The 16,034-nt window shown below is 42.1% G+C and overlaps 1 protein-coding gene across 1 annotated transcript; it reads left to right on the top strand.

Moving 5' to 3' along the window:
* The first annotated feature begins 51 nt into the window (after window positions 1-51).
* gcc1 (GRIP and coiled-coil domain containing 1) lies at window positions 52-14,478 on the top strand. Its single transcript, XM_033039927.1, has 3 exons — window positions 52-206; window positions 4,039-5,112; window positions 10,073-14,478. The coding sequence occupies exons 2-3, from the start codon at window positions 4,075-4,077 to the stop codon at window positions 11,384-11,386; spliced, it is 2,352 nt and encodes a 783-aa protein (XP_032895818.1). The 5' UTR covers window positions 52-206; window positions 4,039-4,074; the 3' UTR covers window positions 11,387-14,478.
* Window positions 14,479-16,034: the final 1,556 nt, after the last annotated feature.

Raw genomic sequence — 16,034 nt, 5'->3', positions numbered from 1 at the left:
TCGTTTCTTCCAACGATCTGCTTTTGTCAAATGAATACGTGGAACGTCCCCCCCTCCCCCCCCTCTCTCCCGGCCCCTCGCCGCGACCTTCTCAAGATGGCGTCTTTCTTGTTCTATTGCCGACGGGTTCCAGGCCGCCGTCGCTGCGCCTTGAAATGAGCCCCGACTGAGATGAGGAATCGGATTTCCAGAGGAAGGGAATCCGGGTGAGGAATAGGGGGGGGGATTGTCAGCAGGTCCAGGGATGGTGAATCTCGAGGCCGGGAGTCAGTAAGCGAAAAGCGGCCTTGGGAGTTGGTGGTTGTAGTCCTTTTGAGGAGGGATGATACTGCAGAGGTTGAGGTGCTGTGTTAGAGGAGCTGGGGCATTCTCTGCTTTTCTCGTTTGCTTAACCGTCGCTTTACTTCAAAACTCCTTCATTTGCTGTAGAGTATAATACTGGAAAAGTGTTGGCCTACTTGAGAATGACAAGTGAAATTTTATTTTAGTGATCTTCTTTGAGGGTAACTGGGACAAAGTGTTCTCATGGATATTTTAAGTCCACCTGAAAATGCCTTTTAAGATCTAATTTGCAAGACACTTTTTTTGTATTGTGCTGAGGGTCAATCTATTTTTTTGCATCCAAGTTTCTCATGTGAAATCCACAGCTTGGCAGACTAGACGTAAATACCATTAAAGTAGGCCAATGGACAAAATAAGGTTGCTTAAAATACCAGCAATGTATTTGGGTTACTCTTCTATTTCTCAGCAACACAGAGCACAGGAAATAATGCAGATATTATCGGTTTCATTATACCTTTCTGAAGCCTACCTGCCAGATCTCATACCTTTTCCTATGTAATCATTGGTGCTTATATGGATAATGATCTCTGGCATTTCACACTTCTTTATTTTCCACAATAGCTCCACAATAATAACGTATAACCATATAACAATTACAGCACGGAAACAAGCCAGCTCGGCCCTTCTAGTCCGTGCCGAACACTTACTCACCTAGTCCCATCTACCGGCACTCAGACCATAACCCTCCACTCCTTTCCCGTCCATATACCTATCCAATTTATTTTTAAATGATAAAATCGAACCTGCCTCCGCCACTTCCACTGGAAGCTCATTCCACACAGCTACTACTCTCTGAGAAAGAAGTTCCCCCTCATGTTACCCCTAAACCTTTGTTCCTTAATTCTCAAGTCATGTCCTCTTGTTTGAATCTTCCCTACTCTCAATGGAAAAAGCTTATCCACGTCAACTCTGTCCATCCCTCTCATAATTTTAAAGACCTCTATCAAGTCCCCCCTTAACCTTCTGCGCTCCAAAGAATAAAGACTTATCTTGTTCAACCTTTCTCTGTAACTTAGGTGCTAAAACTCAGGCAACATTCTAGTAAATCTCCTCAGTACTCTCTATTTTGTTGACATCTTTCCTATAATTTGGCGACCAAAATTGTACACCATACTTCAGAATTGGCCTCACCAATGCCTTGGACAATTTTAACATTACATCCCAACTTCTATATTCAATGCTCTGATTTATAAAGGCCAGCACACCAAAAGCTTTCTTTACCACCCTATCTACATGAGATTCCACCTTCCGGGAACTATGAAGTTATTCTTAGATCCATCTGTTCAACTGCATTCCTCAATTCGCTACCATTTACCATGTACGTCCTATTTTGATTTGTCCTGCCAAGATGTAGCACCTCACACTTACCAAGATGATATCCTTAACCTTGGTGACAGAAGCAACATAACATCTTTGGAAGCACATTTGCAACCACAGAACTACATGTCAGATGTCCAAACAATAGAATACCCAATAATTATCTTCCCTCCTGCCTAGACAATCGATTCCACTGTAACTATCTTTTCTCCCTATACATTTGAGCTACATATAGTGCTTGGCTATTGCTCTACCATTACTCAAACCAGCAAACTGCTTATATTGTGTTTCCTTACAATACAGAATGTGGTCATTTCAACCCATCAATAATGTGTGGGCTTACAGAGCAATCCAATTCCCCGGACTAATTTTCCCTGTGATCAATTCTACCCACATCCCCATCAATTCTCCCCTGGATTTGCTGCACAATGAACTGAATTACATATCTTTGGTATGTGCAAGGAACTCCATGTGGTCACAGAGAACATGCTAACCAAATAGCGTCAGAGGTCATAGATCTCCATCTGGGCTTTATGGAACTAACTACCTGTTCAATTTGTTTTTGTCTGCCTGGTTCTGTCCCTGTCTGTATACTCTTGAAACCAACTATCCTTGATGTTCGTAGCATCACAAATGGATCATTTTGGCAGTCCATTAAATATGAAATAGCACGGAGTGCAAAAGCGGTATCCAGTATTTTCTCATTGCTTGTTTTATTGTTATATGACCAGATTCTTTCAATTATGTAAATTTGCCTGGATTCTTGTTCCTGCATTCCAGTTACATTCACAAGGATTTAGTTCCTATGCTCCTCTTAAACTCATTGCAATTCTTGTTTTGCATGCCCTTTAATTACTGGGATTTTGCTTTCTACACATTTTTTACTCACTGGGTCATTGTTTCATCTTCCCCATTCCAGCTGGTCAAAAATCGCTGTTTTTCTTTATTCATCTAAACACCAGCAGACACAAGTCTAGCCTCCTAACCGTTCCACATATGCCAACCTGAACACTCCAGATATTAGTCCATTAAACTTTCTCTCAACAGCTTCTGACACATGGTGACTTACAGGGTTGAGCAGCTGCCCCACAACTCCAGAGTCCCAGGTTCAACCCTGACCTTGGGTGCTGTCTATGGAGCTTGCATATTTTCCCTATGATATCGTGGGTTTTCTATAGGTGAGCCAGTTTCCTCCCAAACCCCCCAAAACATGCTGGTTGATATGTTAATTAACCATTGTAAAAAGCCAGGACGCAGGTAACTGGTGGAATCTGGGGTGTTAAGAAGAATGTCGGGAGAATAAAGTATACTTTCTTAAACAAGGAAAAAAAACAGTTTGAACACAGAACAATACAGCACAATAACAGGATCTTCAGCCACATTGTCTGTGCCGAACATGATGCCAAGACAAATTCTTATCTGTCTGCACATAATCCATATCATTCTTTGCATATCCATATGCCTATCCAAAAGTCTCTTAATTGCCATTGTGGTGTCTGCCTTAACCACCAAGCCCAGCAGCTCGTTACAGTGACTAGTCACCTTCAGTGTAAATAAAACTTGCCCCGCACATCTTCTTTAAACTTTGCCTCTCTCACCTTAAAGCTATGCCCTCTAGTATTTGATGTTTCCATCCTGGGAAAAAGGTACTGACTGTCTACCCTATCTATGTCTCTCATGATTTTATATATTGTACATTGTGCCTTATACAGTATTTTACATGGTACCCCATGTGTACTCTCTACAATATCACATGTTGCTGAAGCTTAACTTCAATACATACATTCTGTTCACTTGTAATAAGCCATTACATTCTGTTAACTTTCCTAATTACTTGCATACTAACTTACTGAGAATCGCGCACCAGGACACCCAGACCCTGCCTCATCTCAGAGCTTTGCGATCTCTTATTATTTAGATATATGAGGCATTTTATATTTACTTACCAAACTGAATATTGCATTATCCCACATTATACTCAAATTGCCAGATCTTTGCTCACATACTCAAAATCTATCTATGTTCCATTGTATTCTCATGTGCTACTCTTATTCAAACTAACTTTCCTACTTTGCGTCATTGGTAAATTTAGCAAACAAATGTTTAGCACCTTCAACAAAGTTATTTATATAATGTTGTTAAAGTTGATGCCCCACCACCCATCCCTGTAGCACAATAACCAGAAAAAATGAAAAGGCCCATTTATCCTTTCCTCTTTTTAATTCAGCCTGCCAGTAAGTTACCTTTTGTACCATATATCTTCTGCAATATATTTTTCTTAGCAAATATATTCTGCATATCTAAGGATAATGCATTAGCTCCTGTTTAATAAAGAAAATTTGTTGTTATTAAGTCATATATTCTTCCTCCTTATTGCAGATGGTTTGTTTGCTCTGAGGTCCACTTTGAATTGACATGGAGAAGTTTGGTGTGAACTTTGGTGGTGGCCCCAATAAGAGAGAGCTTTTGGATACCATTGAAACTCAGAAGAAGCAACTGTTCCAGTACCAGGCACGTTTGAGAGATGTCGTGCAGGCTTACAAAAGTCTCCTTAAAGAGAAAGAGGCTTTAGAAGCCAGTTTAAAAGTTCTCTCTGTATCACAGGAAGTAGATAATAATTTACAGAACATAGACTCTGTGAGTGCAGCGTTCTGCTCTGACATTGGAGATGATCAAAGCTCAGTCCATAGTGAGGACAGTCTGAGGACTGTGAATAGTTTGGACACAACAGCCAGTTTGACTAGTAGCAACAAAGGAGAGTTAAATAATGAGGACAAGATATTGGGAGAATTGGAAGCTGGGGGGAGCCCTCCAAAGAGTGAGGAAGCCAACAGTACTGAAAGTGGCATTGTTGTGAGTGGGGAACAGCAGAGCCACAGTGAAACTGATAAAAAAATGCAATTGAAAGGTCATTTGGCAACACTGACCAATGCTTTGGCAACTGTTACACAAGAAAAATCACGAATGGAAGCTTCTTATTTAACAGACAAGAAGAAAATGAGACAAGAGCTGGAAGACTTGACACAGAAGTTTCAAGAAGAAGACTCCAAATATGAAGCTGAGATTAAAAAAGTCCAAGAACAACTAGCAGAGGCTAAGGCACGGATTATTACCCAGCAACATGAGCGGGACCGGGAGCAAATTGACCACGCCACAATGCTTCATGAACTTCAAAAGCTGCTGCAGGTAGAGAGAGCTTTTCGTCAAGATATTGAACTAAAACTTGAAGACACAAAGGATCTATTGACTTCAAAAAGTTATGCGGCAGATAGGGTAGATGACTGCGAGGCTCAAATGAAGCATTTGAGTAAGGAGGTGGAAGAGGTGAGGACTGCACTACGGCTTGCTGAAGAAGAGAAGAGAAAACCACACCCACGTTTACAGGAATTGGAGATGGAAATAACTGAGACAAAGGCTCATTATCAGGCACAACTTCATTTGGAAATAAGGAAGGTAATAGACTTCATCAATAAATGGCCACTTACTGACTAATTCAGATTTCCACATTGGTGCTAAGTTCTTCGAACATATTCAAGATTATGAATATTCAAGTTTATTATGAATCACCATTTAGTTATATATTGGTTATATATTTGTGGGATAGTGGATGCCCATAAATTATGCCCCATCATTGCAGCAAGTTTCTTCTGCTAATATCTTCCTAAAATTAGTTCTCACAATTCAGCAACCTGCAATGAATGTTGGATTCTGTTACAAAATCTTTGACTTTTCTTTTAATAGTCTTTCTTCAGTGTCCTTTTATTAATGCTATCTCTTTTTTGCTTTCTTTGTCTCTTCTGATCGTGTTCTATCCAGGATTGTTTTTCTTCAGTTCAACCATGATTGATATATTTTTTTGTTGAAGGACGAAGTTTGTACCACCTCATGATTCTTAGTGGCTCTTACCTGAGGCATTATACAGCCTTAACTTGTAGGTACTAATGGCTTTTAGTGCTATTTATTTCCTGAATTTATTTCTAATGTTTTGTGCATAGATATTTTAGTTATATCTTATTAGTCCTGATATTAAAATGGAAGGAAATGCCTGTTCCTGCTTTTGTCCAGGGGCTCAGTCACCCATTGTCCAGGGGATTACCTAATTTAATGACATACATTCTGCTTTGACCCTTTTATCAAATGTTTTTCTATCTCTGGTAACTTCATGCATGGAAATAAATAAAAATCGAATTAACTAAAATGTTTACTGATAAAATAACACACAGATCTACAAAATGTCTCAACTCTGGATTGTCAATACTGGAAATAATCCAGAAAAGGTCCGATTTTATTAACTATGTCTGCCACAGTTAATTTAAAAATCCTGATACGGTTTCACTTATCGGAGATTTTAGGTCTTTTTCCAAGATAGTGCAATGTAATAGGTTATATTCAAAATGGTATAATTATTTCCTGGCACATCAGACATCTCAGTCTGTCATTGTAGTATTTTGTATGCATATTAGTGTTTTCCACATTAGGACAGTGCTTTTGCACTGGGCATCTTCATTCTTACTCAACTTGACATCCCCCTCACAGCCTTTGGAAGTTGGAGATTACTCAATCTATTTTAGCTTATCCTTAGCCAAACCAAGACATGTTCACCCATCACCGTTGACTTATATTATGCCTCAGTTGTAAAGTTTCCAAATGACTCCATGTCCTTGCCAATACCTGCATCTGGCATCTCTCTTTAATAATAACATAACCCAAAAGATATTCATCTGGCGTCCAAGGCATCATAGCAATGAAGGTTTTAATTGGTCCTCCATTAGTATGATGCATTCAACAGGTTAGACCTCAAGTTTCGCTAATTTCTGCCTCTTTTAAGATGCCATTAAAGCCTTATCTTTTTCACTGAACTTTTATTCACTGCCTTAATACATCTTCATGCAACTTTGAGTTAGGTTTTGCTCGTTAATAAGTACTTGCAATGGAGCACCCTGTTTTGTTTTATTTCAGCCTAATTCATCTGAATATTTTTATACCCTCCAAGAGAGGCAATTCATACTCTTATTCTATCCCTCAGCTATTCCAACTTCTTTTCTTCCATTCAAGTTAATTAAAGTTAATTGCAATGTTTTACTTATGGAATTGTTTGTGCAAGGAAGTTCTTTTTTTTCCTTGGTAGACACAAAATGCTGGAGAATCTCAGCGGGACAGGCAGCATCTCTGGAGAGAAGGAATGGGTGACGTTTCTACAGACTGATGTCAGGGGAGTGGGCGGGACATAGATAGAATGTAGTCGGAGACAGTCAGACTGGTGGTAGAACTGGGAAGGGGGAGGGGATGGAGAGAAGGAAAGCAAGGGCTATTTGAAGTTAGAGAACTCAATATTCATACCGCTGGGGTGTAAGCTATCCAAGCAAAATATGAGGGGCTGTTCCTCCAATTTGCGCTGGGTCGCACTCTGACAATGGAGGAGGCCCGGGACAGCAAGGTCAGATAGGGAATGGGAGGGGGAATTAAAGTGCTGAGCAACCGGGAGATCAGGTAGATTAAGGCAGACTCAGCGGAGGTGTTCAGCGAAACGATCGCTGAGCCTGCGCTTGGTCTCGCCGATGTACAAGAGTTACAGTAGCTGAGGTTGGAGGAGATGCAAGTGAACATCTGCCTCACCTCGAAAGACTGTCGGTGTCCTTGGATGGAGTCGAGTGGGGAGGTAAGGGACAGGTGTTGCATCTCCTGCGGTTGCAAGGGAAAGTATCTTGGGAGGACGTGGTTTTTGTTTGGAAGGGACGAGTTGAGCAGGGAGTTGCGGAGGGAACGGTCTCTGCGGAAAGCAGAAAGGGGTGGAGATGATACGGTGCGGCCAATAGTGGGGTCCCGTTGGAGGTGGCGACAATGTAGGAGGATTATGCGACGGCTAATGGGGTGGAAGTTGAGGACTGGGGGGACTCTATGAGTACACTCCCACACCACGTAGTCTGACTCTGCTGGGTCCTACTGCTCCGACCCCCTCCTCCAGGGAACCTCAGTGGGGATTCCACTGTTTCTTCCCCTTCCCATTTTAACCAGGTGGCCCAGCAACTTCCCACCTATATAATGCCCCCCTCCTCTCTGAACACCCCACCAGACATCTCCTCGACCTCCCATCTACTCATCTGCCTTCCTCCGACCCCAATCCCCGCCCTTGCCGTGTGTTCACCATCCCCATTGATACCAAACGGTCTGTCCTCCGCAGAGGCCTCACTTTTGTTCCCGTCCACCCCCACCTCAACGAGTTCCGGGTTTGCCACAACGTAGAGCTTCTATCGCCTCCGCCTCCGTGCCTTTTTCTATGGGAAGGAATCCTCACCACCCAGTGATGGCCCTCTACCTTCTTTAAAGCTTTTCATTTCCAACTGCCGGCAGAACATTTCCACTGCCCTTTCTTACTCTAACCCCTCCCCCCCGAACGTACAGCCCTCCGCTCACTCTGCAGCAACTCCCGACTTGATAATCAAACCCGCCGACAAGGGAGGTGCCGTGATATCTGGCGCTCTAACCTCTACCAGTCAGAGGCCAGGTGACAACTCTCATATACCTCCTCCTACTTATCCTTGGACCATGATCCCACTGACGAGCACCAGGCCTTAATCTCAGGATGAGGTTTTCCATACCAGGTCATCAGAGATGTCCTCATTCTTTAGGAAACGGGGGTTCCCCTCTTCCATTATAGATGAGGCTCTCACATGGGTCTCCTCGATATCCTGCAGCTCCGCTCTTGTTCCCCCTCCCCCCATTCGTAACAAGGACAGATTCCCCCTTGTCCTCACCTTCCACCCCATCACCCATCGCATACAGCAGGTAATCCTCCAACATTTTCACCACCTCCAAGGGGATCCCACTACTGGCCACATCTTCCCATCTCCACCCCTTTCTGCTTTCCGCAGGGACCGTTCCCTCCGCAACTCCCTGGTCAATTCGTCCATTCCCACCCAAACCACCCCCTCCCCAGGTACTTTCTCCTGCAACAGCAGGAGATGCAGCACCTGTCCCTTTACCTCCCCCCTCGACACCATCCAAGGACCCCGGCAGTCTTTCCAGGTGAGGCAGAGGTTCACTTGCACCTCCTCCAACTTCACCTACTGTATAGAATATAGAATAGCCTTTTATTGAATAGAATAGTGTATCTGCTGTTCCAGGCGTCAACTCCTGTACATCAGCGAGACCAAGCGCAGACTCTGCTATCGTTTTGCTCAACACCTCCGCTGAGTCTGCCTTAACATACCCAATCTCCCGGTTGCTCTGCACTTTAATTCCCCCTTCCATTCCCAATGTGACCTTTCTGTCCTGGGCCTCCTCCATTGTCAGAATGAGGCCCAGCGCAAATTGGAGGAACAGCACCTCATATTTTGTTTGGGTAGCTTGCACCCCAGCAGTATGAACATTGATTTCTCTAACTTCAAATAGCCTTTGTGTTCCCTCTCTCTCCATCCCCTCCCAGTTCTCCCACCAGTCTTACTGTCTACGTCTCCGACTACATTCTATGTCTGTCCCGCCCACTCCCCTGAGATTAGTCTGAAGATGGGTCTCAGCCCAAAACGTCACCCATTCCTTTTCTCCAGAGATGCTGCCTGTCCCGCTGAGTTACTCCAGCATTTTGTGTCTACCTTCGATTTAAACCAGCATCTGCAGTTCTTTCCTACTCTTTTTTTTTTCCTGTCTGTGTACACATACACCATGCTTAGTTCAATGCTCAGAAACGGCATTAAACTTTAACATTCAATGGTCCTTTCACATTGTTGGGAAATGGAAGCTGTAAAACATTTTTGCTTCCATTACTAGCCAAAGAACAAGAAATACCCTTGCCGTAAATGATCCACTAACTATGTAAAACGGCCATGTGTTCCAGTAGATGTGAATGCATTTCTTATGTAGTTCTGAAGGAAAAAATAATTGATCTCCCGAATCATTTGTATGTTACACTTTATGTATTTGTAGGTATATAGGCCACCACTGATTTTCTGGCAACTGGTGGTCCGGCACCTCCGTTAAACCGGACAAAATTACGAGAGTGCACTTGAAACCCCCCCCCCCCCCTCCGGAATTCCCCCGTAAATCTGGAGCCTAGGGCAATCTTGACCTCATCGGGACTTCCGCGCTAATCGGCGGTTTAATTTCCCCTATGCGGCCAGGGTTCTGGAACTCCGGCCTGGTTGGATCAGGCAGATCTGTTCCCATGGCCGACTACCATGACAGATCGGCGGGTCGAATTTGCTGGCTGAGGCCCTGGAATTTAAACCCGGCTGGAGCCGGCAATTCTGTTCCCATAGATGACTTCCGCCACCGAATTTGCCATGGCCTCTGTTGGTCCGGCTAAAGGGATAATATGGCAAGGCTCTGAACTCAAGGGTGCCAGAAAATCAGTGGTGAACCTGTACTGTTAATCTAACTGTGCTTAAGACTATCCTCCTTCACTCCCCATGCTTAGGCTGCACAGTCCCAAGAACAGCTTCGTCACTTCTCTCAAATGGAGGAGGAACGAGTTGCAAATTTGGAAACCCGAGTCTCTGAGCTTTCTGATCTTGTCGGTACTTATGACAAGGGTAAGCAGAAAGACAAGATGACAATTCACAAACTGAAAGAGCGAATTATACAATTGGATATGGAGAACAAGACTTTGGCCAATGCTGCATCCAACAGAACATCGTTGGATCTAATGGTCGATGAATCTAATCTAGATGTCAATATTTTGAGAGACAAAATGGAAAAGCTAAAGAAACTGTTGGCACTGGCAGACCGGAAATCACAGGAACCCTTAGACATGGAGAAGCTTTGTGAAGTTGATTCCACAGACACACCTGACACGTCAGATGGAGAGAAAGCTTCTGTTTTCTATTATCAACAGGAGTTGAAACAGTTGAAGGAAGAATTTGAACGCTATAAAATGAGGGCTCAAGTTGTGCTCAAAAACAAGAACACTAAAGATGGCAATACAACCAAAGAGTTAGAGACTTTGCGTGAGCAGCTGGCAGAGCTGAAAGAGAAATATATTACCCTCCGCCTTGCATGTGATGAAATGGAAGCCAAGCACAAATGTGATAATGAGGCAAATAAACAGTATATTACCCAGCTTCAAACAGCTCATAAGAAAGAAATGGAAAAGATTGAGATCCAGTATCATGAAAGAGTTATTAAACTGGAAGAAGAAATGCACAAACATAGAGATAGGGCTCTTGCAGTCTTAGCGGAGAAAGACAGAGAGACTGAAACACTACGCTTGGGCTCCAGTGGGCTATCAAGTCATAAAAACTATGTTGAAAGCAAGTTTTGGTCTGAGGGGAATGGTTCTCAGAATGAAGATGATCTTCAAGATGATTTCTGTCAAGCTATTGTGAAGCAGACTGCTAAGTATTCAGGACCTAATGAGCCTACTTTTCTTCACTATGCAGAACAGCTGGCACGAAAGGAGCTTGAGGTCACAACACTGAGGAAGCAAAAACACCAAATGGAAGCTGTAGTTCATCAGCTGGAGGACAGTCTCCTAATGGAGAAAGAAAGGCACAAAGAAAATGTTGAGGCTCTTCAAGATGAAATACAGAAACATCTCAGAGACAAAAATCGGGAAGGAGCCAACCTGGAATATGTGAAAAATGTGACCTACAGGTTCCTGACCTTGTCTGATGCTCTGGGACGCCAGCAGACACTGACCGCTATTCTCACCATTCTGCATTTCAGCCCTCAGGAAAAGCAGAATGTGATGAAGCTGCAGGGAAGCAGTTGGTGGAGTTCTGGGAAAAGATGATTTGTGCGATATTTATTAACTCCTGATTGTTCTTTGATCTTAAATTCCACTTTTTACACTCATTCATTCTCATAGTTTTTTGCTAGGCCATTTCTGATTTTCGTATCTCCAAAGTTTGATATCATTACCATTAACCTGAAAATTAATACCTTCAAAATCGCATTATGATACTTCCGTATTTGACAATGATGTAAAATTGGAATGTTTTGTAAACTGGTTCATATCTGCAATTTTAACAGGATTAAGGACGTGAACCTGATACGAAAGAAGAGAAAAATGTTTGTGACAATATTGTTTTCATAATATCTGCTTCAAATGCTGGTGCTAAAAAGCTTTGCCTTGGGAAATAGCAGCCTTATTGATGAAAATAACTTTTTAGTTTCCAGTTCAGTTCTGATTATAAAATGGAATGACCAATAACTCTTACTTCCATTTCATTCATTTTATGTATAGGTTTTGATCCTGTGTGGTTGAAACAATAAGACAAACTTGACATCTGCCTTGAACTTTTTTTGTGATGAAAGGTCATCCAAATTTGTGACAATTATTTCCACAAAGAGCTCCATCTAAGCTGGGTCAATTCTCATTAAACAAAAGATTTGGAATTGTTCTCCCTTTTTTTAGGATTTGATTCCTTCGTTCCATTATGTTGCCTGAGTACCTGAGGAAATGTTTGGAAGCAAGGCATCAGAAACCTGAGCAAAGGTGAAATGGTGACTTTTCCTTTCCATTGAATTCACAGCAAGATATACATGAATTTGTGATTCTCATGCCTTGTGGCACTTTACCAAATGATGTGATGGCATGGCTATTTCTAGGTGCACTGATAAAAGGAAAATTGATAATTTGGTGGCAAGGAGTTTCTTTTTCATATATTTTCATCTTTTCCATATTTGTGGTTGTAGGACTGTTGGAGAAAGGCAAGGAACTTTAGAGCTGTTGACTTGACAGTAATGGACAGATTTGAATTACTTTCTCTCTCACGTTAAACAAAAGTAGATAAGATCATCAGAAGCATCAACAGGTATTTTATCTTTCAGCCCCTTGAGATGGCTCTGCCTTTCTCTATGGCCAATTTAATATCCCTCAAGTCCACTTTCCCTGTTTATGCTCTTTAACCCTTGATTCCCTTACTAATTAGAAATATCTATGTGCACAAAGATCCTGCCTCCCACAGCTCCGGTGTCAGGAGTTCCCAACAGAATTTCTCAGAGAATTTATACATCATCTCAATCTTATATGGACACCCTTTAGTTAAAAAATACCATGTCTTTTATTTTTCCAATGAGAGGAATAATCTCTGAGCAGTTACCGTCTCACTTCCTACAAATCTCTTATATTTCAATAAGGTTGCGATTGCCTGCGATGTTCCAAGGATCATCCTTGTGAAACCCCTGATCCACCTCCAATGAAATAATATGTTTCCATAAGGGGGCTAAACCCGTTCACACTACTCTATTGGTCTCACTAATGCCTTGTAATGGTTACTTATTTTTAAACTCCAATTCACTTGAAATTAGGACCAGCATTTATTTCATGAGCCGTAGTATCCCTCTAATTTTTTGGTTGATGGATTGATGAAAAGATACACCATGGAAACAGGCCCTTCAGCCCACCTGGTCCATGCCGACCAACAATCACCCATTCACACTGGTTTTGTTATCCCACTTTGCATCCACTCCCCACCCACTAGAGGAATTTTACATATGTTAATTAACCTACAAACCCACATGTCTTTGGTATATGGGAGGAAACTGGAGCACCCAGAGAAACTTGGTCACGGAGAAGTGCAAACCACAGCAGCATCAGAAGCCAGGATCGAACTCTGGTCTCTGGCACTGTGAAGCAGCAGCAGCTATACTACAGTGACGCCTATTTCCTGTTTGTTGCTTCCTGTTTCTGCCTCTTGGTGTCTAAATGCCTCTTAAACAATCTGTTTCGATATTCTCCCATGACAGCCTGTTCCAGGTGTATATTAAAAAAAATTGTCTTGAAAATCTCCTTTGTGTGATAGCAGTGGGGAAGAAGCTGTTCCTTAATCTGTGCCACATGCCTTCAAGTGTTTGTAACTTCTAGCTGATGAGAAAGGGAGAATGAGGGAATGACAAGGGTGTGAATGCTCCTTGATTTTGTTGGCTGCTTTCCCAAGGCAGCATGAACTATAGATGGAGGGGGGTGGTGGAGATAGGTTGGATTTGCATCCTTAGATCCCTCTGTACATTAATGCCCCTAAAGATTCTGCTGTTTACTGTATAATTTGCACTTGCACCTGACCTCCAAAAATGTCCTCATCAACTTGTACTTTTCCAGATTAAATTGCATCTGCCATTTCACTGCCAAAATTTCCAACTGATCTATATTCTGCTGTATCCTTTAACAGCCTTCTCGCTATCCATAATGCCACCAATCTGCAAAAATTACTAATGGGAGCATCAATATTTTCATCTAGATCATTGAAATAGATGACAAACAACAAAGGTACCAGCACTGATTCATACGGAACGCCATTATCTGCAGTCAGAAAAACACCATTCTACAATCAGCCTCTGTCTTCTGTGACCAGGTCAATTTTGGATCAAATTTACCAACTCACCATGTTTCACGTGTGACTTAATCATCTGGGCCAGCAAAACATGAAGGACGACTTTCACTGCCCTAATCATAAATTTGATCAACTTTCATTAGGAAGTGATGAAGATGATCAATAAGGAACATCTTCATCATTTCCTAATAAAGGTTAATCAAATTTATGAGGCTGGACCTCTCACACGCGAAGCCATGTTGAACTGCTAATAATCCATGCTTTTCTGAATGTAAGTAAATCCTGTCCTTAAGAGCCTTTTCCAATAATTTCCCAACAACTGATGTAAGGTTCTTCAGCCTATAAATTTCCTGATAAGCTTGAGGCCTTTCCTAAGCAAAGGAACAACATTGGCTATTCCCCAGTCTTCTGACTAAAGAAGATACACAGATCTCTATCACGGCCCCAGCAGTCTCCTCCTTGCTTCCCTCAGAATCCTGGGATAAATCTCAGAAATTTCCATGGTGTTATATTACCATAGTATATGAGGCCATTCAGTCTGAGAGGTGGGGGGGAAATGGGAAAGTAGATATCACAGGGTCTGAGAGGTAGATACTGTCTGGAAGTTCTGCTGGCCATGCTGCCTGCTTTGTTCAAATGTTGCAAATCTCGCCAGCCTTAAGAAGTGGAGAATCCAGTTGGTCAGAAACCAATTACATGGGTAGAACTAGGAATGTATTGCTGAGAGAGTTAGAGGAATTGTGGTCCAAATTAAAAACAGATTCTTGAAGGTGTCATGTCTGGATTGTTATCAGAACCAAAGGTTTTTGTGGAAAAATGACGCTGAAGTAAAAGATCATTCATAATCTTATTGGAAGGTGGAGCAGGTTAACAACACTATATGTGGAATACAGTACTCTTAACACTCTCCAAGTTATATTACTCAGTGGCCAATTTACCATTTCTGTGTGAGTGACAGAGTTAATGAAAATAATATTGAAAATAAGTGAAAATGAACACCAGGTACACCACAAGCTTTTCACTGTACCTCGGTACAAGTGACAATAAACTAAACTAAACCCAGATTTATTTCTTCCAGAAATGTTTTGTTACCAAACTGTTAGTTTAGAGGCTTTTAAATAATCCAAAGTCACAAATTCAAATTCTATTGTTGAGCTGTGGAATCTAAATTAAATTTGGTGTATTTGAATAAACATAAAACAAAAATCTAGGTCTAATAGTGATCATGAAATGATTCAATTATTACGACAACCCATCTGTTTCACAAATATTTTTGGGATGAAAAACTGCGATCCTTACAAGGTCTGGTGTATATGTGAACCCATGTCCTTTTATCTGCGTGCTAACTCCTAGTTTATCCTACTGACTCCCATAGCTATCTTGACTACACTTCTTCCCACCCTTCTTCTTGTAAAGACTCTATCCCCATCTCCCAATTCATCCGTCTACGGCGCATCTGCGCCCAAGACATTTTTCCATAGCAGAGCATTGGAGATGTCCTCATTCTTTAGGGAACGGGGTTCCCCTCTTCCATTATAGAGGCTCTCACTAGGGTCTCCCCAATATCCTGCAACTGTTCACAGGTAGAACAAATTCAGCGAGAGGATTGTAGGTAAGGTGATCAGGTTGCTGTCCTGGTGAGGATTGGAAGTGTAGGTCAATTATATATGAGATGGATGGGGTCCACAAACAAATAAAGCAGAAGAGTGTCAGAAATGCTGCATATGCAAAAATAGTAAAGATATGGATGACTAAGCACTGTTGGGTAAACTTGCTGAGCCTACTCGACAGAGGTGGAAGCAGGTTGTGCATGGTCAGGGATTATGAGTGGAGGGAAGGCAGAAATGGAAGACCAACGATAAAAGCTCTTACTTGCCTCAAGTTGTTCCCAGCTGGAACTTTCCAAGACAGTAAGTATGATTCTCAGCAGAAGGGGCTTCTGCAATATAACTGTCCTCGTGATTCTGATGAAAGGCCTTTGACCTGAAATGTCTAGTCAGTTTCTCTTCCCACAATTGCAGTCCGACCTGAGTATTTCCAGCATTTTGTTTTGATTTCAGACATGCAGCAGGTTTTCTTTTACATTAGTGCTATGGGATGGACAGA

Source organism: Amblyraja radiata, chromosome 21 (assembly GCF_010909765.2).
Source record: "Amblyraja radiata isolate CabotCenter1 chromosome 21, sAmbRad1.1.pri, whole genome shotgun sequence".
NCBI classification, from domain to species: Eukaryota; Metazoa; Chordata; class Chondrichthyes; order Rajiformes; family Rajidae; genus Amblyraja; species Amblyraja radiata.
Note: the sequence above shows the minus strand (reverse complement) of the source record. Positions and strands in the feature narration are given on the sequence as shown.